The sequence below is a fragment of the Pelobates fuscus genome, chromosome 6, assembly GCF_036172605.1.
Source record: "Pelobates fuscus isolate aPelFus1 chromosome 6, aPelFus1.pri, whole genome shotgun sequence".
Lineage (NCBI taxonomy): Eukaryota > Metazoa > Chordata > Amphibia > Anura > Pelobatidae > Pelobates > Pelobates fuscus.
The window spans coordinates 53777224-53801311 of NC_086322.1; the positions used below are offsets into that span (position 1 = coordinate 53777224).

A 24088-nucleotide genomic window follows, 5' to 3' on the forward strand; every position below is an offset into this window, starting at 1 on the left:
GGGTCCTTTGGGATCTGCTTTGAAGGAAAACGATTACTATGCATTATCTGGATTCTGTTTTTCATATATTTTTTATCATTTGCAAAAAGGAAGTTACATTTAACTTAAACAAGAAGCCAGTTGGTGCGCGTTACATTGCTACCATTTGTAACTTTTTTTTCTTTTGGTCGAACATTGACTATCCAGATTCCCACAACAGGATGGGACTGTCAAAGTAGTTGGTGTACTTTCCCCTTACTTAACAAGATCTACTGTATTGCCAAGATACATTACATTTGTAACAAAAAAACAAAAAGACATGTGGCTGTACATTTAGCCAGTGTTCGTTTTACTTAGATTTATTTTGTTTCCTTCCTAGTTTGGACCTTGTACCAATTAACAGATCCGTGGGGCTGAAAGCCAAACCGACCAAACCTGTGACTGAGGTCCTACGTCCTGTCGTGGCGAAATATGGACTGAATCTTAATGATCTGGTAGCAAGACTTGTAAGTGTTATTTCTAAAAACCATAGAAGAGTAGAGTCCATGGGTTCAACAGATATGGGGCCAAATAGAGATTAATCTTCCTATCTTCAATAAATCTCTATTTGGCGCCTTGCCTGTTAAACCAGTAAATTCTATCCTTTTATACTACCAATTGAAGGTTGCAGGCCTCTACTACAGAGTACCAGGTAGTGGACTGGTTCCTACTCACGTTCCCCTAGAATGCAACACTATTTTGCCTTTTGGACTTTCTAAAATACAAACAAACAAAGAACACTTCTTTGATCATCTGCAAATTAAATAACATTTTACAGACAGCTGTTTTTTATTTATTTATTTATTTATTTAATTGTGTTTTGAAGGGTTTCTTTGCCATCTACCTTTAAAGCAGGGGTTCTCAACCCAGTCTTCAGGACCCCCTACCAGTCCAGGATTTGGGGATTACCTGGGTGTATCTAAGGTGTTTAGAAAAAGGGGAAAAAAAAAACTTTTTCTAAACACCTTAGACACACCCAGGTAATCCCCAAATCCTGGACTGGTAGGGGGTCCTGAGGACTGGGTTGAGAACCCCTGCTTTAAAGGGATACTATTGGCATCAAAACAACTTAAGCTTAATGAAGCAGTTTTGGTGTATAGATCATTCCCCCTGTATTCTCATGATCTATTCTCCAAAACTGCGTCATTAAACTAAAGTTGTTTTTGTGCCTATAGTGTCCCTTTAACTTGTGATTCTCCTCTCTTCAGGTGCCTTGTAATTGTTCTAAATTGCACATGATATAAGGCATGCCGCTTTCTAGAATTACATTTAAGCTTTACAAATTTACAGTGAAAGAACATTTGGTGCATTGACCTCGTGCTTTATTAACCAAAGAAAAATGAAGCTCTATACATTCAGTTTTTTTTCCCAGTGTGACGTACAGTGTTTATTCCTCAGTTCTTGTTTGAAGTTCCCAACTATGCAAGCTTTAAAGATGCCCTAATTGGAACGGGTGTACATTTTCTCAGTCACACATCTTCAAGGGTGTCTGTTGGTAAACATTGAAAGCTGTTTAATTTCAAGGCATAGAAACTATCTCTTGCAAAACACTAAAAGCAAGTGTATAGATGCGGAGAGTTGGCCGTTTTTGGTATCAGATCCGTGCAAACAAAGACACATTTCTCTTGTATTGCTCTGCCCTTTTTATTTGGGATTTTGGCAATGCAGTTTATTAATGGTTTCCACAGGTTATGGACTAATTCTGGACACTGCATATGATATTTTCTTTGACTTCTGCTGAAACAATGTCATAAATGTGTGAATTTTTTTTTCATTTGCTTTTCCCCAAAAATGGGAAGACATATTATTGAGGGGAGCAGGGGAGGACTTTTTTTTAACTAGGTTTATATGTTAATGCTGGCGTTTTTATTTGCAAACTCCATTCTAACTCCTGTGAACGAGCTCTAGACATGGTCATTCTCACTTCCTTGGTATATCTATCTAACTTGTTACGTTAAGCATGTTTCTCACCATCTGGACTTTGCCAAGGTCCACATGAACTGCGTCTCCAGCAAATGGCCCAATTCTCACTTCTCATAACCAACTGTAGCATTGAACTGCTGAACTCAAATCCCTTAGTGGTTGATGGAGCCCTAAATATTGTTAGACTCAGGGCAACCATAACATGGCTGGTGAATTTGCATTGTTTTAATGCAGGCTGTAAAATGTGTTTTTTTATGAACAAACAAGCATTAGCAATAAAATTTTATTTATTGTTGTAGCAATTTTTCGCGTGTCTAATCTCTTTCCTTTTCATTGCAGAGTGGGGAGCAGGAACTTCTAGATTTGGGAGTGCCCATTTCCAATCTGGATGGACAACGTGTTGTACTGGAAGAGAAGGAGAATATCAGGGGGAAAGGTGAGGATAATTTTTATTTTAAATATAATCCTCCTGTGCAATATTTACTGAGAAATATTTATAAAATGTCAGAAATCATGCACTCTAAATACATAGCTTGTAATGCAAACCAATCTACTATATTTGTATAAATGTTTTCAGTGATTTATCATTCAAGGTATGAAATCAATACTAAAGATAGGGCTGGTTAGCACTTACAGCAATACCGCCAGAGTACAGCCTTGACTCATAATGTAACCATCCTATTGTCTTCTTTAATTTGCATAGATTTCCTTTACTCACTGTAACTATGATTTAAACAAGTATACATTTTTTTTTGTTTGTTTAGGTAAGTTAGTTAAGAAGCTCCCTTTGAGCTTCTTACCTCTCCGCCTGTTGTGACTTCATAAAAGTTATGATGCGCCTACGTCCAAGCTGCTTTCCAATGGGAACTGTAATAGGCTGCGTTTTACTCTTTCATTGCACCTCCAGTGGTACAGCTGTTGGAAGTGCATTTAATTTAACGCTTCTGCAAAAGGGCAATGTTTTACCTTGAATGGTTAAAATGATAGGACCAATGCACCCAGGCCACTTCATTGAGATCAAACTCTATCATTTCAAGAAATTCATAAAACATCCAAACAGTGCTGCTCGTAAATATTTACATCTAAACAAACATAGGAAGGTTATTCTTAGAGGAGGGGGGGGAGAGAGAAAATTAGTTTTCCAGAACTACTTGATGAACAGCATGGTTGGAATTTGTGATACTGGCTCCAAATTTTAAAGTACCGTATATACGAGTATAAGACTAGGGTGAGAAATGCAGCAGCTACTGGTAAATCTCTAAATAAAATTAGATCCTAAAAAAATTATATTAATTGAATATTTATTTGCAGTGTGTGTATGAGTGCAGTGTGTGTATGAGTGCAGTGTGTGTATGAGTGCAGTGTGTGTATGAGTGCAGTGTGTGTATGAGTGCAGTGTGTGTATGAGTGCAGTGTGTGTATGAGTGCAGTGTGTGTATGAGTGCAGTGTGTGTATGAGTGCAGTGTGTGTATGAGTGCAGTGTGTGTATGAGTGCAGTGTGTGTATGAGTGCAGTGTGTGTATGAGTGCAGTGTGTGTATGAGTGCAGTGTGTGTATGAGTGCAGTGTGTGTATGAGTGCAGTGTGTGTATGAGTGCAGTGTGTGTATGAGTGCAGTGTGTGTATGAGTGCAGTGTGTGTATGAGTGCAGTGTGTGTATGAGTGCAGTGTGTGTATGAGTGCAGTGTGTGTATGAGTGCAGTGTGTGTATGAGTGCAGTGTGTGTATGAGTGCAGTGTGTGTATGAGTGCAGTGTGTGTATGAGTGCAGTGTGTGTATGAGTGCAGTGTGTGTATGAGTGCAGTGTGTGTATGAGTGCAGTGTGTGTATGAGTGCAGTGTGTGTATGAGTGCAGTGTGTGTATGAGTGCAGTGTGTGTATGAGTGCAGTGTGTGTGTGTGTGTGTGTGTGTGTGAGTGCAGTGTGTGTGTGTGAGTGCAGTGTGTGTGTGTCCGTGTGTGTGTGTGTGCAGTGTGTGTGCAGTGTGTGTGCAGTGTGTGTGTGTGTGTGTGTGTGCGCAGTGTGTGTGCAGTGTGTGTGTGTGTGTGTGTGTGTGAGTGCAGTGTGTGAGTGCAGTGTGTGTGTGCAGTGTGTGTGAGTGCAGTGTGTGAGTGCAGTGTGTGTGTGCAGTGTGTGTGTGTGCAGTGTGTGTGTGCAGTGTGTGTGAGTGCAGTGTGTGTGAGTGCAGTGTGTGTGAGTGCAGTGTGTGTGAGTGCAGTGTGTGTGAGTGCAGTGTGTGTGAGTGCAGTGTGTGTGAGTGCAGTGTGTGAGTGCAGTGTGTGAGTGCAGTGTGTGAGTGCAGTGTGTGAGTGCAGTGTGTGTGTGTGCAGTGTGTGTGTGTGTGTGTGCAGTGTGTGTGTGTGTGTGCAGTGTGTGTGTGTGTGTGTGCAGTGTGTGTGTGTGTGTGTGTGTGTGTGTGTGTGTGTGTGTGTGTGTGTGCGTGTGTGTGTGCGTGTGTGTGCGTGTGTGTGCGTGTGTGTGCGTGTGTGTGCGTGTGTGTGCGTGTGTGTGCGTGTGTGTGTGTGTGTGCAGTGTGTGTGCAGTGTGTGTATGTATGTATGAATGCAGTGTGTGACGCAGAGCCTTGGTGCGGGTGGGCATTTTTATTATTTTTGTATTTTATTTTAATAGTTTGTTATATTAATTTTTTTTTAATTGTATTATTTATTTTTATTATTATTATTTTATTTTTTTTCGTTCTCACTCCCTTGTGGTCCAGTGGCATTGGCAGTTCAGTGGGGGGGAGGGGGGCTCTCAGAGAGCACTTACCTCTCCTGCAGCTCCTGTCAGCTCCCTTCTCCTCCGCGCCGGTCCGTGCAGCTCCTCTGTCAGCTCACACTGTAAGTCTCGCGAGAGCTGCACTATGACCCCGCGGCTCTCGCGAGACTTACACTGGGAGCTGACAGAGGTGCTGAAAGGACCGGCGCGGAGGAGAAGGGAGCTGCAGGAGAGGTAAGCGCTCGCTGCCAGCCCCCTGTCTGTATTATGGCAATGTAAATTGCCATAATACAGACACTGACTAGAGTATAAGCCGAGTTGGGGTTTTTCAGCACAAAAAATGTGCTGAAAAACTCGGCTTATACTCTAGTATATACGGTAGCAATTTGGAGTGTAATTGTGGGTGGAACCATATGTCTAAATTTGTAGAGCGATTCATGTCCCAGCATCAACCCCAACAATTCATGGTTATGAAAATGTGCTGCTCAGGCATCTCTTGTATTTTTAATATAAAATAATATTTGATTGCAGATAAACAGAAGGCACCATTGTTGAAATCTAATCCCACCATGATGGGAAACTCCAGAAGTTCGACTTCACCGGTAATACTTAAGAATGTTTTTTTTTGTTTTTTTTTAAGTTGGGTGAATGGATGTTGTGGTTGTGTTTTTGTTTGTTTTGAGTTGAACTATCATGTGAACCTTTTGCACAGCTGAATATTTAACTAATATTTAGCTATGGACTGTACTATTATTTATTTAGTCTTACTGTGCATTCCATGACGAGAACATGTAAATTGGGTTAACCCACGCATGTGCCACATGATTGGCGTATGCACACCTGCAACAGAACTGAAGTATGAGTTCACTTGCATGTGTACCTGCATTCGTACAACACATTTTTGTAGACGCTCAAATGTGTATGAGTACATCCAAAGCATCAGAGTAATAACGTCTCCCCAAATGCAGCATTGGAGGTAAGTATGTTTTTACCTCCACAGCATTATGCACCCCCTGTAAACGCTTTGACAATGTGTCTGGGGTGGAGAATAAGGGGATGTACCTTCCAGAGAAGTGTTTCATTTAAGTTTCTTGTGTTGCTGTGAATGAGTCATAGGGTTTTTCTTGCCTTTTACTTAATGCAATGTGCTGAATATGCTTTAACGTTGACATTTGCTGTGATGCTGAGGCATCTATAGTCCACAAGCCTCTGTGCTGGTTAGTCATTAGTGCCGTATGCTGACATCACCTCACTTGTCACCCTAGGAAGAAGACAGACCTCTGGTAAAATCTGCCTCCATTAGGCTGAAGGGAGAAAATGGAAAGCTTGGGAGGGATGCACGAATGATGAGAAAAGATGAAGTTGTTATGAGGACAGGTAGAAAAAAGCAGCAGAGAATTAATTTGGACGAAGCAGAAGGTAAGCACGTAAAAAAAATATTTTGTTTATTTACATTTTCTGTTCTGTTTTTTTTTTATTCATTACAAGAAGTTGTAACATATATATATAATAAACAATACACAAGCTCCATAAAATATAATTTTATTTTTAAATGTGGTAGAAATTCAGTTTCCTTCTATATTAGGGTTGGCTGACCATTTTCCAGTGCCTGTTTGTGTGGATTATAGTGCAATGGGAGGAACTAGATTCTGCAAGAAGGTTGAGTCAAATTGTGGTTAATTTTAGGAGTTTGGGTTTTCATATTGGATCCTCCGTAATCTAAATGCAACAGAAAAACACAATCCTACACTGCTCCATTTCACAAATAGTTTTTTCATTCGCAAGGGTAAATGCTAAGATTTTGCATTACTCTCCAATACACCGCTTTTTACTTTTCTTTTCTTTTTTTAAATTTGTGGTTTTTTTGATTGCGTAGATTTTTCATTTCAGGTGATTTAGAAAGGAAAGTTAAAGAAAATAGTCCAAAATGTTGATTTATAGGATCTACAGCTATGGTGTAACAAAATCCTGAACTATTCTAAATTTCAACAAACTTTTTACCTCTTTTGATACAGCATTTTTTGAGCTCATTTCTAAGGCTCAAAGTAACAGAGCAGAAGATCAACGTGGCCTTCTCCGTAAAGAAGACCTTGTTCTTCCAGACTTCCTTCGTTTGAGCCCAGCCGATCCAGTTTCTTCCAGCTCATCTGCTCAAAACAGTGGCAACAAAAGGACAGGAAAGAATGATGGGTTTGATAAAGGAAGTCAACCTTCTCGAGCATCTCATGATGTAAAACCAGAGTTTTCACACAATGGCAGCGGTAAACCTGTCAGACCAAGTTCTTTGGATAAAAGAGACAAATCAGACTTTATGCCACCCAGCTCTAGAAAAGCCTATGCTCCATTCACTGCTCCATTGTCTCCAATTCCTCATTTGCAAGTGCAAAATATCCCAAGTCGGGAGAGACAATCAAAAGACCTGCACTCGGAAAACATTCAAACCATAGAGGATGATAATGTAGCGGACCTAACATTAATGGCCGAAGGAGATATTAACAGCCCTAACAGTACTTTGTTGCCATTTCCACCAAGTCCGTCTTGCAATCTGAGTAAGCTATCAGAAGCCAACTATTCACCACCACCTCCAATCACTGCTAGTCAAGATAAATCTCCATATCAAAGACCAGGTATTTCTAGATTTTAATGTATCTCTGTACAGAAGTCCCTTTTTTATGTTTTATTTCAAGGAAAGATTTGCACTTTTGGAATATTGCAGAATTGCACATTGTAATATTTTTATTTTATTTTATTTTTTTTTAATGATCTTTTTATGTTTTTATTCACAACATTTTACTGTAGGGAGAAAGCAAAGTGCAGTGAAACCAGTAATGTTTACAGCTAAAATTTTAGGATTGCCAAAAAATAAATATCCAGATTGAAATGACATATTGGCATTTTCAGAAGGTTCATTTTTTTTGTTTTCTGCACCATTTAGTAGATAAATATTGAAGAAATCTTAATTTGGCATTTTTTAAGATGATTTAGAAAGCTTGCATGAGTATGGGGGGGGGGGGGGTGACAACCAATAACTGATCCTTTAAAAAAAAAAAAAAAAAAAAAAATTTAGATTCCCTGTAAATGTATCCATTGATGTATACATTAATGAGGGTTTATTTTTAGGGATGTGTATGAATAATATGATTTTTATTTTCTCAGAATTACTCTGTTTTTTGCAAACTGACAAATATGGCCAACCCAGCTACCATTTGGCACAATTTTATTATTATTATTATTTTTATTTTTTTTAAATCCACCAGTGATTGGGTTAGTATGCCATGTAGACTTGTAAATATATAAGGTGCAATAACTGTATTATTTTGTCCGTATTTCTTGCACGTCCCCCTTTTTATCATTCTGTTTAATATTCTGTAGAAATGTTTTATGCTCATGTAAAAAAATACATGTGTGTGTGTGTGTATATATATATATATATATATATATATTTACTCCAGTATTCTATATATATATATATATATTGCAATACCTCGATTTTAGATATTTGTGAGCAAGACACAGTATAAGAAAAAAACTTGAATTATTTTTGTTGCAGTATAATTATTTTTGGGAGGTAATTTACTTCTGTTGCATCTTTTCTATATATTGTTGAAAGAACAAAAAAAAAAGATGGGGTATTCTCTGTACTGCTGGGGTTTTTTTTGTGATTTTTTTTAGTTTCTTTAAAATTTAATTTGTAAACAACGTTTTGCTATACATAATTCTAAAACATGCCCTTTTGATGCATGTACTGTGTGTTGCAATATTGTGTTTTTTTTGACAATGATCTATACAGTGTCTATTTAATACCAACGCGTTTTGAACACTCCTACAAAGGATTCTACGCAGCACACACTCCCTTCCAGAGACAACATATCTTTAATTGAGTCTCTTTTGGCTGCCACTGGTCCCACTTTCTCTCATATTTAACACAGATTTTTATTTTTTTATTTAATTTTTTTATCCATAATTGTTAACCCTTTTAGTAACCCAAAATAAGAACAAATTATATAATTAAACGTGTAAATAAAAGAACACTTGGAAACTTAAATTAGTTGACCATGTGACCATTGCTGCACATTACTCAGAAGGCAAAGAAGCTAGTTAACCCTGTTAGCCATAAATAAAATCCCAGATTGTAGAATTCCTTCAAAGGGTGATCTCAACGCGTTTTGCATTTAAAACCTTGATATGATCTTTAGTGCATGTAAACCAAATGCTTTTGTAATCTGTAGACTGTGCTGGTCTTTTTCTGATTTGTAGATATTCTGATTTGTAGATATCTTGTGTGCATTTTGTATCCATTCTTTCAAAATGTAATAAACACTGTCCTTAGATCTGGTTTCATTCTCTAATTTTCTCTCTCAAAAACCGATCTTCTGTGTGTGGAACATTTCTAATTCTTTCATCCAATACAAAGCTTAAACACTATTAAGTAGTGGTTAGAACACGCGCGTGTAAAAGTAATGACACATCTTAACCGTTCAGTGTCCATATTTAATTCTTACTACATCTCTGCATGCATTGAATAATCATTTTTTGTATTGTGTGCTATTCAGCCATCAGATCTGGTACACTCCTGTATGGCTCCTCAGGAAAATGACGTGTACTGAGTTTGGGTGTTTATCTCAAATAACTTATTTTTCTTCCTGTTACATACTATTAGGAAGGAGCTCCAGGACTCCAGCCTCCATAACAATTTCGCTGAGTTGAAGTTGTTATGCCGTCTGGGCTCCAGACCAGCCACAGTGTTCCATTAAGGTAGGAGGTGGTTCCCAATCCACACATTTGTTCAGGTTTTTTCTGTATCTCCATTGGGACAGAATTCCTAGGCCATGAATAGGCAACCTCCGGCACCCCAGCCATTGTGAACTACATCTCCCATAATGCTCTTAGTCATACTGCTAGCAAAGCATCAGGGGAGATATGGTCTACTACATCTGGAGTGCCATATGTAGGGGGAGACACTTTTTTTTTTTTGTATAAACTCTGGGAGGAGGAAGTGACATTATATGCTTGCATGTTGCTGTAATACAAGTGGGAGCAATGATTAGAACGGTCATCTCTTCTCCTCTGGGGCACTGTTCGCAGCCCCTTTAACTTCCGTTGTTAAGCTGACGATTAAACACATAGCAGTGATCCAACCCTAATGGAACAAGTTTCTAAAGGCATGTGTGCAGCTAACGCCACCTGTTGGCCTTGCAGTAGGTTTCACAGCAATTGAAATGAGAATATTGTCCTTTCTATTCCAATATACATCTCATCACAATGAAGTTTTAAGAATATTTTAAGAATATCCGGTGTCCGTCACAACACAACATGATGTTAAAGACGACTTGACTCCCTATTATTTCTAAAAATCTGCTTTTATCAACTGGGATCTTTTGTAACGGCAAAGATGGGAGGTTCTTCTGTGTTTCAGCCATGACATTTCTCTTTTTTCATATTACCTGTTGAAAACAAACAAACACACACACACATATATATGTATATATATATGTGTGTGTGTGTGTGTATATATATATATATGTGTGTGTGTGTGTGTGTGTATATGTGGGAAAAGTATTTGATCCCCTGCTGATTTTGAACGTTTGCCCACTGACTAAGAAATCAGTCTATAATTTTAATGGTAGGTGTATATTAACAGTGAGAGACAGAATAACAACAAAAAAATCCAGAAAAACGCATGTCAAAAAAGTTATAAATTGATTTGCATGTCAATGAGTGAAATAAGTATTTGACCCCAACAACTTAGTACTTGGTGGCAAAACCCTTGTTGGCAATCACAGAGGTCAGACGTTTCTTGTAGTTGGCCACCAGGTTTGCACACATCTTAGGAGAGATTTTGTCCCACTCCTCTTTGCAGATCCTCTCCAAGTCATTAAGGTTTCGAGGCTGACGTTTGGCAAATCGAACCTTCAGCTCCCTCCACAGATTTTCTATGGGATTATGGTCTGGAGACTGGCTAGGCCACTCCAGGACCTTAATATGCTTCTTCTTGAGCCACTCCTTTGTTGCCTTGGCTGTGTGTTTAAGGTCATTGTCATGCTGGAATACCCATCCATGAGCCATTTTCACTGGCTGAGGAAATGAGGCTCTCACCCAAGTTTTGACGGTACATGGCCCCATCCATCATCCCTTTGATGCGGTGAAGTTGTCCTGTCCCCTTAGCAGAAAAACCTCTCCCAAAGCATAATGTTTCCACCTCCATGTTTGATGGTGGGGATGGTGTTCTTGGGGTCACAAGCAGTATTCCTCCTCCTCCAAACACAGCAAGTTGAGTTGATGCCAACGAGCTCAATTTTGGTCTCATCTGACCACAACACTTTCACCAAGTTCTCCTCTGAATCCTTCAGATGTTTAATGGCAAACTTCAGACGGGCCTGTACATGTGCTCTTTTGAGCAGGGGGACCTTGCGGGTGCTGCAGGATTTCAGTCCTTCACGTAATTGTTTTCTTGGTGACTAGTACCAGCTGCTTTGAGATTTAATTAAAGGACCACTCTAGGCACCCAGACCACTTTAGCTTAATGAGGTGGTCTGGGTGCCAGGTCCCTCTAGGATTAACCCTTTTTTTTTTATAAACATAGCAGTTTCAGAGAAACTGCTATGTTTATACTGAGGGTTAATCCAGCCTCCAAAACCTCTAGTGGCTGTCTCATTGACAGCCGCTAGAGACGCTTGCGTGCTTCTCACTGTGAAAATCACAGTGAGAGCACGCAAGCGTCCATAGGAAAGCATTGTAAATGCTTTCCTATGCGACCGGCTGAATGCGAGCGCGGCTCCTGCCGCGCATGCGCATTCAGCCAATGACGTCGCAAGGAAGAAGGAGAGGAGGAGGAAAGCTCCCCGCCCGGCGCTGGAGAAAGAGGTAAGTTTAACCCCTTCCTCCCCCCAGAGCCCGGCGGGAGTGGGTCCCTGAGGGTGGGGGCACCCTCAGGGCACTCTAGTGCCAGGAAAACGAGTATGTTTTCCTGGCACTAGAGTGGTCCTTTAACAAGATCCTCCTGTGTAGTTCTGGACTGATTCCTCACCGTTCTAATGATAATTGAAAATCCACAAGGTGAGATTATGCATGGAGCACCAGACCAAGGGAGACCGACCGTTATTTTGTGTTACTTCCATTTGCGAATAATCGCACCAACTGTTGTCACCTTCTCACCAAGCTGCTTGGCGATGGTCTTGTAGCCCATTCCAACCTTGTGTAGGTCTAAAATCTTATCCATGACATCCTTGGACAGCTCTTTCGTCTTGGCCATGGTGGAATCTGATTGATTGCTTCTGTGGACAGGTGTCTTTTATACAGGTAACGAGCTGAGATTAGGAGCACTCCATTTAAGAGAGTGCTCCTAATCTCAGCTCATTACTTGTATAAAAGACACCTGGGAGCCAGAGATCTTGCTGATAGGGGATCAAATACTTATTTTACTCATTGACCTGCAAATCAATTTATAACTTTTTTGACATGCTTTTTTTTTCTGGATTTTTTTTGTTTTGTTATTCTGTCTCTCATGTTAAAATACACCTACCATTAAAATTATAGACTGATCATTTCTTTGACAGTGGAAAAATGATCAAAATCAGCAGGGGATCAAATACTTTTCTCTTCTTCTTGGGTGGCTCGCTGTGGTTAGATAAATCTGTATTATAATTTTAATGTGTGTAAGTTAGAAACATCAACATGCATCAGACTTGTTTTCTTTGGGTTTATTCTGCTTACAATAACACCATTTGCAAGAAAGAATATCTGGTCTATTCCCTCCACACCCTCACCCCAAGTGAAGTATACCCTTATGCCTATCCCATCACTTATTTATTTGTTTATTTTAAATCCTCTATTAATAGGGCATTATTCCTATAACTATAAAGAATAATAATATATAAATCTCTTGATACAAACTTTCCAGATTGGTATGCAAATGTCATATTTACGTGTTTTTTACTTTCCAAAATTAAGTCCCTGTTGGAAAATTTCACTGAAGAATTTAAGGTAAATTTAGAAAATCAGCCTGCTAGTTTAAGTGACCTGTTGATTCCTTTGCAATGGAGTTTATCTTGTCCTACTGATGATAAATTAGAAGACTGGGGAAGTAAACATTGGAGTCCATTGTTCTCCAAGGTCCTTAAACAAGTAGTGGAAGATGGTCCTTGAGATAAGACCAACTGAATTAACTTGAGGTCATTCATCATAGACTTGTCTTTTCGATGCCAAGACTTTTTGTTTAGGTGGGGGTGAAGGGGGGGTTGTGGCATTCTATGGATGATTGCATTGAATATAATGGCTAGATATAAGTTAATTCATTTGAAATGAGATTTGTTTGTATCAGAATTTGAGCAACAAAAGCATGTACTGATCTCTCTTTTTATATATATCTCATACATTTTTATCACCACACCTAATCTCCAATTGTCTTGGAGAGTGGGTTAGCTGCAAGTCACCGTAGGATAGGAAAGCAGGGGATAATAGTGGAGGATTTCAAGAGCCATGTTTTCAGTCGGTACAAAGAGGTTTAATATATGTTAGCTGGTAGGATTTGGAGGAAAGTGGGTAGAGCAAACAAATATGTGAAAATTGCTTGGGTAAAAACAAGGGTTGAGGGGAGAATAGAGAAAGCAATAGGTTGATGTTTGTCGGGAGTAGCAGATAAAAGAAACCGTATAATATAAGAGGGATAATTTGGTAAAAGCAAAAAGAGCATAAAGAAGTAAAGACAAAACTAAGGGAGATGGTGGTAGGTAGTAACTAAATTGGACAGTACGCTGGTGAGAACAAGTAATGGAATATATAGAAGGCAGGTAAATGTTGGTTTGTGTGGTGCTGGAAGGAAAGAGTCAACACCTGATGACCTTAATCATGCAATCCTAAAAGACTATATAACGGAACAGAATCTAGGTTGGAATGGGAGGAGAGACTGCTGTGACTTAGATTGCACAGGAGATTGAAGGGACACTAAAGGCACCCAGACTACTTCATCTCAACAAAGTGATCTGGTTGCAGTGACCCTGTTGTTTGTAGCCATACAATTAAAACATTACAATTAAGTAGATACGGCAACGTTTTGATTGTACGCTCGAGGTGCTTCGGCACTCATAATGGAGTTTGACTCTGTTATGCGAAGTTCTATGTCAAATGTCATAAACTGTTGATTGTAGGGAAATAGTGGATTCAGTGCTTCTATATGAGAAGCATTGGATTGGACAGGAAGCCAAAGAAGCGAGGCCTGCGAGACAACATCAATGGAGGCGAAGCAGTCAGCAGCGCAGAGTAAGTCATGGTATTGAGGGGGAAAAAAAAGATAAGTAAAACTTTTCAACAAAAGAAGAGAATATGAGAACTCTCAGAATTGGCACACGCTCAGGTCTCAACATGTCACTTGTGCTGCTAAAAAGGGAACCTATACTGTTTGCATATCAGACTGGTCCTACCCATAAGGGCAGGCCAGGCCCGAAATGCCAGCATGTTCCCTATGCATGAGAGATCCAGCAACTCCTGACAATCGTTTCGACCTTCTTTGGGCCTTATCAGCGAGGTGTAGCTGATACCTCTCTATGCACAGTGAGAATGGGTTCCACATCTAGATTACCCCTTTTATGTTGGGGAAGGCAAAAACAGAATATGAGAACTCTTGAGAGGTGGAATAAGCTTAGAGAAACATCAGTAGCTTGCCCTTCGGTTTCCCCGCTCAGGGTTCAACACGGGTTCTACGTCTGGATTTAAGCTTCTCTAAGCTTTTTGTCCATTCATGGAGTTCTCATATTCTGTGAATTTGTTGCAATGTAATTTGCTAGGGCTCTCCCAAAGTAAAAAGGGTAACCCAGACGTGGACCTTCTGCTCACTGTGCCTAGAGAGTTATCAGCTATGCCTAGCTGACAAGGCCAAAAGAAGGCTGAAACGATCGTCCAGGGTTGCTGTGTCTCTCGTGCAGAGAGAACCTGTTGGCTTTTTGTTTTTGTTCTATCCTTATGGGTGGGATCAGTCTGATATGCAAATGGTATCTGCCTACCTCCTCTTCCATACGACTAATTTCTATTGTGTTCATACCGAGGCGCAGTTGTACCTAAAACACCATTAAGAGCCATAACAGTAACCGTGTTCTGCTAGTGTTTGGTTAGACCAGGGGTAGTCAACCTTTTTCTACCTACCGCCCACTAATACATCTTTCTTGATGGAAAAATTTCCTTACCGCCCACCAGTTTTCGCACAAGTACGCAATATTTTTTAGAAAGGAGGGTGTTTTTAAAAATAAAATAAATGTACGTACATTTATCTTTTTATTTATACTTTATCCATGTTTATAATGTTTTTAACTTTATAAAGTTTAATGAGAAAAACAATAAAGTAAATTGAAATTACCTGTGCTAGTGATTAATGAGGTTGATGCTGTGAGACTAAATATTATCTGGTTCGATTTTCGTAAGGTGGATGGGGGGGCTGTAAGGTGGGTAGGTGTTCTCTAAGCTGGGTACGGGTTCTGTATGGTGGGTATGGGGGCCGTATAGTGGGTACAGGGGCTGTGAGGTGGGTACGGGGACTGTGAGGTGGGTAGGGGGCTGTATAGTAGGTAGGGGGACTATGAGGTGGGTAGGGGAGCTGTGTGGTGAGTAGGGGGGCTGTATAGTGGGTAGGGGGACTGTGAGGTGGGCTCTATAGTGGGTAGGGGGACTGTGGTGGGTAGGGGGGCAGTGTAGTGGGTAGAGGGACTGTCTGTGAGGTGGGTAGGGGGCTGAAAAAGGTAAATACCTTTCAGTGTCCTCTTGGTCCGGTGGGCAGCTTCCCAGTAACGTGAGTGGGGCGGAGCTTGTGGGCGAGAGGCAGGGCTTCCATTTGGGGGCGGGGTATGCAGCCGGAATGATTTCAGAGTGTGCAGGGAGACTGAGAGGTCTCCCTGCAGCTGCTGGCAGCCACACCAGCCCCCAGCTCCTTCCTCCTCCCTCCCCTCGGACAGACAGGCTGGCACAGTCCGAGGGGAGGATTAATCATAACTAGAAAAGCTACAATTTCTGGGGAAATTGTGTGAAGTGTTCTTGCCTCCACCAGTAGTCTACAACTGGAGTGGGCTGAGTAACTGTTATTATTTATATAGCACATTTAATTGCAACGTTGTTGCACAGTTACATTAAAACATACATTTATAAAAACATTAGCAGGTGTACAAAAGGCCCTGTCTATGACATCACTTGCTGCTGCAGCCTGGCACAGGTCAGAGTATTTTGGCGGTTGCCATCTTCAAACGGTCGTATTTTTAAAACTATACATCCTACAGCGAAGAGCTTTATATTGTGAGAATCACAATACCCAGACCTACATGTTGATGCATAGTATGTCTCTGAAATATTAACAATGAAGGCACAGTCGCAGTTTAGAAATTGCCCTTCAAGTTTGAGCTGGCTAGAGTGGAGTTTCAATGAATGTCAATGGACGGCGTGAGTTTCAAACAAATGGTCATATTGTGAAAACAATCAGGACTATGGCTTAGCCGTAGACAATTCTAGTGGCAGCAGGGATAGCTGAACATTTTGATATAAGATTTGTGTAGGTGGGCTTGAAAATGAGGGAGTGGTGGCAGTTTAGAAATCATGTCCTGATTTTTCAGCTTTTGCCAGCTCCCACTCTAGCTTTGAACATTTGTATATTTTTGTCTATGTAGTGTAAAAACTGTGGGAGGAGTTAGGGTGGTAAATGTGGCTATAAGAATAATAATAATATATATGTGAGATAACATTAAGTGGTCTTGCTATGCAAGAACACTTAATAATCATTAGGGCTGTCAGCCCGGCACCAGCCCAGCCACCCATTCTCTCAAACAGAGGATTTAGCAGCTGAAATTCCTACCGCCCACCTGGAATCCTGAAACGCCCACTGTGAAAAAATATAAACATATGTACAAGGGTTCAAATGCAGAAAGAAAAGTCCTGCGCTCAACTCCCATCACTACTGGGCGGCTGCAATGACTACAGTACACATCAGCCCCAATACATAGTAAAAACCAAAGAAAAACATGTTACTTGCGCTCTATCCTTTATCCCTATGTATTTTTTTTAAAACAAATGGAGGTCTTTTAGTTACCTCCAATGGCCAGGAGAGGATTGAGCCCACCTGCCACATCAAGGCAGACCCCCCTAGGTGGGTCCTAACTCTAACCATTCACCTTGCTTCCTTGAGCCTCTGGCAAAAATCTCTAATGAGACAGAAAGGGGTATTTTTTATATGCACCCCTACACATTATTAACCCTTAATAGGGAACACATGGGATGGGCGGCTGCATTGTAACAAGGCTGAGTAATACAAAAATTGGATACAAATGCAGAAAGAAAAGTCCTGCGCTCAACTCCCATCACTACTGGGCGGCTGCAATGACTACAGTACACATCAGCCCCAATACATAGTAAAAACCAAAGAAAAACATGTTTTTTTACATGTGTACAAGGGTTAGCTTTGCAATCCGCTTAAGTGGTATGTTCATGTAAGTGTTCTTCAACCATCTTGCAATGAGAACTTGAAGAAGAAACAGAAAGCGAGGTCATGTGTGAAGGAGGAGCATAACACACGTGTATAAACCATGATTCACTGTGCTTGTACGAGGATACGTTGGAGAGGTGTATAATTCATTGCATCAGCAACAGTTGTGTCAAAACCTTTGATCTCCGAGAAGCAGGTTCGATCAGAAGAAAGGGTGCCATTATGGTTCCTAAGCCACATGGGCTCAGGTTATATTATGCAAGGATCAGGAATCGGCTAAAGTGAAGGTATACTGGGAATCCCAACTAGAAAATGTGTCTCAATATGTGTCACCAATCACACTGGACCATAGTGAATCCATCCAGTCATCTTTTCCTCAACACAATAAGGACAGCTACTCTGGGCCCAAACTACACAGACACCCATGATGGCAAAACACGGTCCTATAGTGAATTGTAAGTGCTATTTAAACAGGGTAAAACATATTGAACTGTTCATTGGACTTGCTGGAGGCTAATACTCCATCTTCATATGATGCACAGAGAAGCACCCCTTGCGATCCCTGAAGAGCTAAAAATAAATACATTTTTATTATTGTCATTTTATAGCACTAACATATTCAGAAAGGCTTTAAAATTACACAGTGAGGTTATATAACATCAAGCAGCTGGCAAGCAAAATACCAACAGAATAAAGAGGTAAAGACGACTGCTCACATGAGTTTATGTGCTTTCAAAGTTTATTTGAGTGCAGTGTAGTTATTCTTGATGTACTTTGTGAGTTCATCAGCTGCTAACATTTCTGCAGTTCATACTTATATATGAGGCTCAAAATATGAGGGTAGAGTGGACTCATTTTAAGCTCTGTTTGTGGGGACTGGTGGCAGGGTGTGACTGTAGGTAAGACTGCACAAATGTGATCTAAGAGTATAGCCGTGACATTTATTCAATACACCCTGTATCACAAAATGTAAACTGAAATAACCAAGCAATAAATATTGCCGAGTTGGAGGAATCACCAAATCCGTTATTTTAACAAAACACATTGATGTTTAAGGGTTTAGTGAATTTAACCGCAACATTGCCTGTAAGAGTTGCTGAGATGGCGTAAATATGGTTTTATCAGATATTTGGGTGGGTTTGCTAGAAAGATTGAAATAAAATGGAGCAAAAATGAGATGGTAGAGCAATGTTCTTAATTAATGGTTAAAGAATCTGCAAGAGTAAGTTGAGAGTAGAGTTAGGGGCACAAATAGAGGCTTGCCCAAATTGTAACTCTTAAAAGGTGACCCTTGGTAGATATGGGGATTTTTTTCCTACAGTTTGTAATAAGCAGAACTCTACGAAGGATGTTTGTTTCAAACAACAAAAAAGGACAGCTCAGATTTTAGGTGGGCGAGTTTTGCACGCCCTGCTTTTCACGTTTACACGCGGGGCAGACATACTTGCATGGTTGGTTGTAGAAAAGCAATGTGAGCAGGAATCCTGAAATCCAACGACCATTTTTGATGACACATTAAAACCATTTGCACCAACACAAAGTTGAATAGACTAGAGTTTCTCTAGAACTATTTGCTTTGATTCCACAAAAATAATTTGTGGCTGGGCTCATGGGTTTCCTAGGCAGACACACACACTAGCTTTTACTTTTTGGATGAGAAAAAGAATCCCTAGTGCTAAATCATATTGTATCTAAACGTTCCATCCAAGTTTCCATCCAATTTGCCAGTCAACCGTTTGATCTCAAATGTAGTTCAAAGGATGCTTGTGGAATACTTGTGCTATTTTTAAATTCTGAGCAAGGTCATCGCCCTCACATTTATTCGAACTATTTTTGAGCATGTACTCAAAACAGTTTGTGCTATCAAACAATACACACGCATTCACACCACCTCCTATCATCTGCTCAATCTGTGTGATGAACTAATTATCTGTCACAGAAAAGATGCATCTGGATGCTGGAGAAATACCTCATGTCTGATAGCAACACATTCTATTTCTGTAAATAAAATAACGTAAATCTCTGGACTATTTCTGAGCCTCTTTATTTCTCTATAGTCGCATTGATATAAGTTTTGGCAAATACTGCAGACTGTACCTGAGCCTGTATCTATAGTTTTACAACTATTGCTTTAGATACATTTCTCGAAAGGTAATGTTAGCAAATAGGGTATCTCAGAGGTGATTGAGGTAATACTACAGCTGTTCTAGAATATTATCGTTGCCTTGTATTCCCAATGTCGCTCTTCTGGATTGATAAGTTAACTTTGTCTTCTTCTGAACAATAACGCCCAAGTTTATATTATTATAAACTCCTGTGTTTGTTTTTTTACAGCAAGTTTTATCCATGTGCAAAATAGGAATAATAAGCTCAGGAATGAGTAAATGCTATAATTCTGTATTTCTGTTTCTTTCCAGTGATCGGTCCACCAACTGCTGTATCTCAGATTTGAAGGTCTATTTGTTGGCAATTGATGTATTGAATAATATACAAGTTATATATATATATATATATATATATATATATATATATATATATATATATATATTAGATTTTATTTTTTTCTTTATTTCATGCTTAAAAAAAAAACAAAAAACAATATTTTTGATCAGAAACAATTACCATTTACACACGCGTGTATTTACCCGCGTTAATATATGTATAAATATGTGTGTATGTGTGATTTCTTTGTTTATTTCTGATCAAAAATAGTGATTTCTTTGGTAAAAAGAACTGAATGAAATTAAAAGAGAGAGTTAAACTGATGCTTTTTGAGGTCTTGGAATGCACCACCAATTTAACGTAGTTGAAAATAACCTATGAACGGAACCAAAATGTCATCAGTTTGAAAGAACTACCGAGAGTCTACTTCCCATTGGGGGGCAACAGGGTGTTTTCCATCTTCTCATGTAGATACTGTGGCAGGTTTATTTATGTACTTCTTCTTTTGGTATTTTAAACCCATGTGGAAAGTGAAAGAAGTGTTTAACTAGCCAAATCCATCCACTTCTGTCTAGCTCCTTCACCCTTGTTATACCAGTGAAAAAGGAAGAATATTGGTTTAGTTTCACAACTTTAAAACATTGCAGTAAAATTAATACTTCCAGGCTTTATTCGTGGATCCACTATGTATTACAGTAATATTACAATATTTAACCAGAAACTCTTTCCTTATAAAACTACCATCAGCTTTTTGAGATGACTCCGAAAAGTCATCTCAGACTTTTTAAAACCCATGTTCCTGATGTCTTTCTCTGCACCGAGGTGTTGTATATATGGCAAGGAAAGTGAAGCTCCATTAGCAGGAAGTTTGGGTTGTTTAGAGAACTTTAGAGAAGTTTCACCAGTCTAAAAAGTTGACCATTTTGTCACCTATGTAATTGGGGTATGTGTAAAAAGCCAACAGCTCAGTTTTTTTTTCCCCGTCAGCCTAACAAGACCTTTTTTTTTATCACCCTCTCTAATTGACGCATGCGTTCAAAGCCAAAAACTCAGATATTTTGTCAGCTTAACAATTCTGACATTTTTTGTAACCATCTCTAGATAACTTATAAAAAAAACTGTTCTCTATGTATGACTCTTCCTTTTGATATATTGTATTAATGATACATAAAAACAATATACAGGACAAAATAATGAATTCAAAATTAAAATACATTCTTGTTTCTTTCTTTTCAAAGTTTCCCCACGAGAGCCATCCTATACCAGCGTAGAAAAAGGGGTGCTGTGTTTGTAGGTCAGATGGTTCCTCTACTAAATTTCAAAAACCAGGAAATGTGCAAAATCTCACAGCCATACATGGTTTTTACTTCTATCTCATGAAGAGTTGGTAGGCTGTGTATATGTATGACATAATGTGTGCACGATCACTTAGCCCCCTAACAAAGTCCCATACTATTTGTGCATGAATGAATGTGTACACACTTTGACGCTTCTATATGACACTTGATTTTGGATTAATAAAAACAGACAGACGATTCCTGGTATATTGCTTCCTGTAAATATTTTATAGGGGTTAAGTAAACGATAAGGTTATAGGAATTTTTTTTTCGGAATATAGTGTAAGAGTGTATACAAGTAATATGTGGCAAATAAAAAATAATTAGGAAAAAATGTATTGTGTTGAATCTTTAAAAAAGATAATACCATATTCTTTTACTCCTAGGCAACAGTGGAAAAAAGAAATCACTTTCACGCAGCTCAGAGAGCTTTTGGGAGCAGACTGACATTAGCTACAAGGACAATGCGGTTCTGAAGAAGGCGGACAGGTCTAATAGATCGGCTAATCCTTTTCCATCTAGCAGAGTCATTGACGTAGACGAAGTTAAAGAGGGAGCAAGGAGGCAATATTCCAAAGAGGACACAGAGGGGAACCTAAGTTTTGAAGGGTATATTTCAGAGCTGAAGTCCTGTAAAGGCCGCACACGTACAGGTGTATGCAGGACATCTGACCTCCCATCAATGGTAAAGGCTAAGAGTGAAAAAACAAAAGAGTCAGACAAAACATACAAAGCAACGTTTGTGTAACACCGTCACTGCCTATGGAAAAGTATCTATAGACAACTTAGTTGGTCTCTGTGAAACTACTGAATGTATACAAGAAAGGTGTTTGGCTTGTTCCAGCCAATTTATCCAGATCCACACTACATAACGAAACAAAAACAAAACAAACAAACAAATGAATCTTCAGTACATAGTTTTGAAGGAACATTTATGGATTGTACTTTTTTGCCAACTTCTTGTTGATCAATACCAACATGCAGACGTTCCCTTTACGCTTTTTTTAATGCTCTTTTACAAGGTTTGATGCAATTCATAATACTGGATTATGGAGCATTGATCACAGATTACAGTATTCCTGAAAATATGTTAAATCGACATTTAATTAGGTGTCATTAACAGACGCTGATAATGTCCCAGATGTGTTACGGTAGCCCGCTGGTACATGTATATTTTTTTATATAGTTGTGAATATCTTTATACATTATTTTAAACCCAAGTAAGTAAAAGCCTTTGCTTGTTGTGATGTTGTATTGTTCTTTAATCTCAAAGATGTGACAAAACCATATAATTCCATTCAGCAAATTCTTAGTTTTAGGGGTTATTTTCATATTTCAGTTGTTCAATTATTAAATGGTTTATATGTCTTAAAGGGACAGTCTAAGCACCAAAATGATTTTGGTACAGGCCTGATACAAAACAGCGGCTAGAAGCCATTTTGAATCGGGAATGTACAGGGGTGAATGCTATGTGTAGACCAGGGTTCTCCAAACTCTGGCCCTCCAGATGTTGCAGAACTACAACTCCAATGATTCTCTGGCTTTCTATTTCATTGAAAGAATCATGTGAGTTGTAGTTCAAGGAACACTATAGTCACCTAAATTACTTTAGCTAAATACAGCGGTTTTAGTGTATAGATCATTCTCCTGCAATTTCACTGCTCAATTCACTGTCATTTAGGAGTTAAATCACTTTGTTTCTGTTTATGCAGCCCTAGCCACACCTCCCATGGCTATGATTGACAGCCTGCATGAAAAAAAAAAACCTGTTTTCACTTTCAAACAGATGTAATTCACCTTAAATAATTGTATCTCAATCTCTAAATTGAACTTTAATCACATACAGGAGGCTCTTGCAGGGTCTAGCAAGCTATTAACATAGCAGGGGAAAAGAAAATCTTAATTAAACAGAACTTGCAATAAAGAAAGCCTAAATAGGGCTCTCTTTACAGGAAGTGTTTATGGAAGGCTGTGCAAGTCACATGCAGGGAGGTGTGACTAGGGTTCATAAACAAAGGGATTTAACTCCTAAATGGCAGAGGATTGAGCATTGAGGCTGCAGGGGCATGTTCTATACACCAAAACTGCTTCATTAAGCTAAAGTTGTTCAGGTGACTATAGTGTCCCTTTAATCAGGTGATTCTATAGGCATTGATCCTGCCCTTGAATACTTGCTGTTCTAAGCAGAGAAACAACACTGTTTACATTTTGCAGTTTCCAGACACACTAACAGCTGTCAGGCATCCTCTGTACTAGAATTGATTCAATTATTGAATCTTATTTGAGATGCAGAATTAGCATACACTCTGTGTATACCAAGAACTTCAATTAATTGTATCGGATTCACAAATAAGCACAGGACTGGCGGATTCGAGGGGGATTGCTCTGCAGTGAGGGGAATTTGCTAGCGCTGGGATAAAAGATAAGTTTGATGATTTTTTCATTATTTTTTTAACAAGGGGCCCAACATTATAAAAAAGAATAAGAAACACAGCCAATTAATATATCACTTTTGTTGAGTGACTAAAAGATGCGGAAATCAAGTATTAGACCTGTAGACAGCTGCAGGTCTCAATTAGAGTTAGTACAATTTTCACACTGCCTGGTTTTATGCTCAATTCTTTCTGAACTGAATTGCTGTTGAACTTGCAAGGTTATGCACTACCTTGTGAATTGTTGTGAAATTAAAGTGAATTTTAAATGTGAGGACTAAATAGATAACAAGGAATTAATTTCAGTTCGGTTACAGGGCTCCCAATTGTTTTGCCGTGTCGTGTTCCGCCGTACTTATTCTGTTCCTTGCCATCCCGTATCTGGGACACCGGGGAACTGTGCCCAAAAGCACAGCGTTAGCGCATAACACTTCAGCAGTGCTCTCTGCATGGTCTACTGTTTTGGGGATTGGCCAGAGACTCTGTGTGTCAACCTTAACGACTTGTGTCATTGGCGATGCCCTCTTAGGGGCTGCCCACTTGTCCTGATTCAATACAGCTAAAATTTCAATTTGTTTTGATTTACTGACAATTCACACTTTAATGAATTAACGTTTTAGTAGGATTTCATAGCGCCTTAAGCATATTGTGTTTTTCCAGTGTTTTCCCTAAGATTTACTCTAAAACGATGAGGAGTTGATTGACTTATCTGTCCATTATATTGAGCCAACAATAGACCTGCATTTAAAAACACAAAGTTCCAT

The 24088-nt window shown here is 39.3% G+C and overlaps 1 protein-coding gene across 2 annotated transcripts in view; it reads left to right on the forward strand.

Annotated features, from left to right (window-relative positions):
- The window catches only part of RGS12 (regulator of G protein signaling 12), a 173523-nt gene extending 151237 nt beyond the window's left edge, over positions 1–22286 (forward strand). For both annotated transcript variants that reach the window (XM_063457724.1, XM_063457725.1), the window contains exons 13-18: positions 359–485; positions 2281–2377; positions 5191–5261; positions 5925–6078; positions 6675–7286; positions 21279–22286. In XM_063457724.1, the coding sequence (XP_063313794.1) occupies positions 359–485; positions 2281–2377; positions 5191–5261; positions 5925–6078; positions 6675–7286; positions 21279–21640 (1423 nt within the window). In that variant the 3' untranslated portion in view covers positions 21641–22286. The remainder of the gene's footprint in view (positions 1–358; positions 486–2280; positions 2378–5190; positions 5262–5924; positions 6079–6674; positions 7287–21278) is intronic.
- The last annotated feature ends 1802 nt before the right edge of the window (positions 22287–24088 follow it).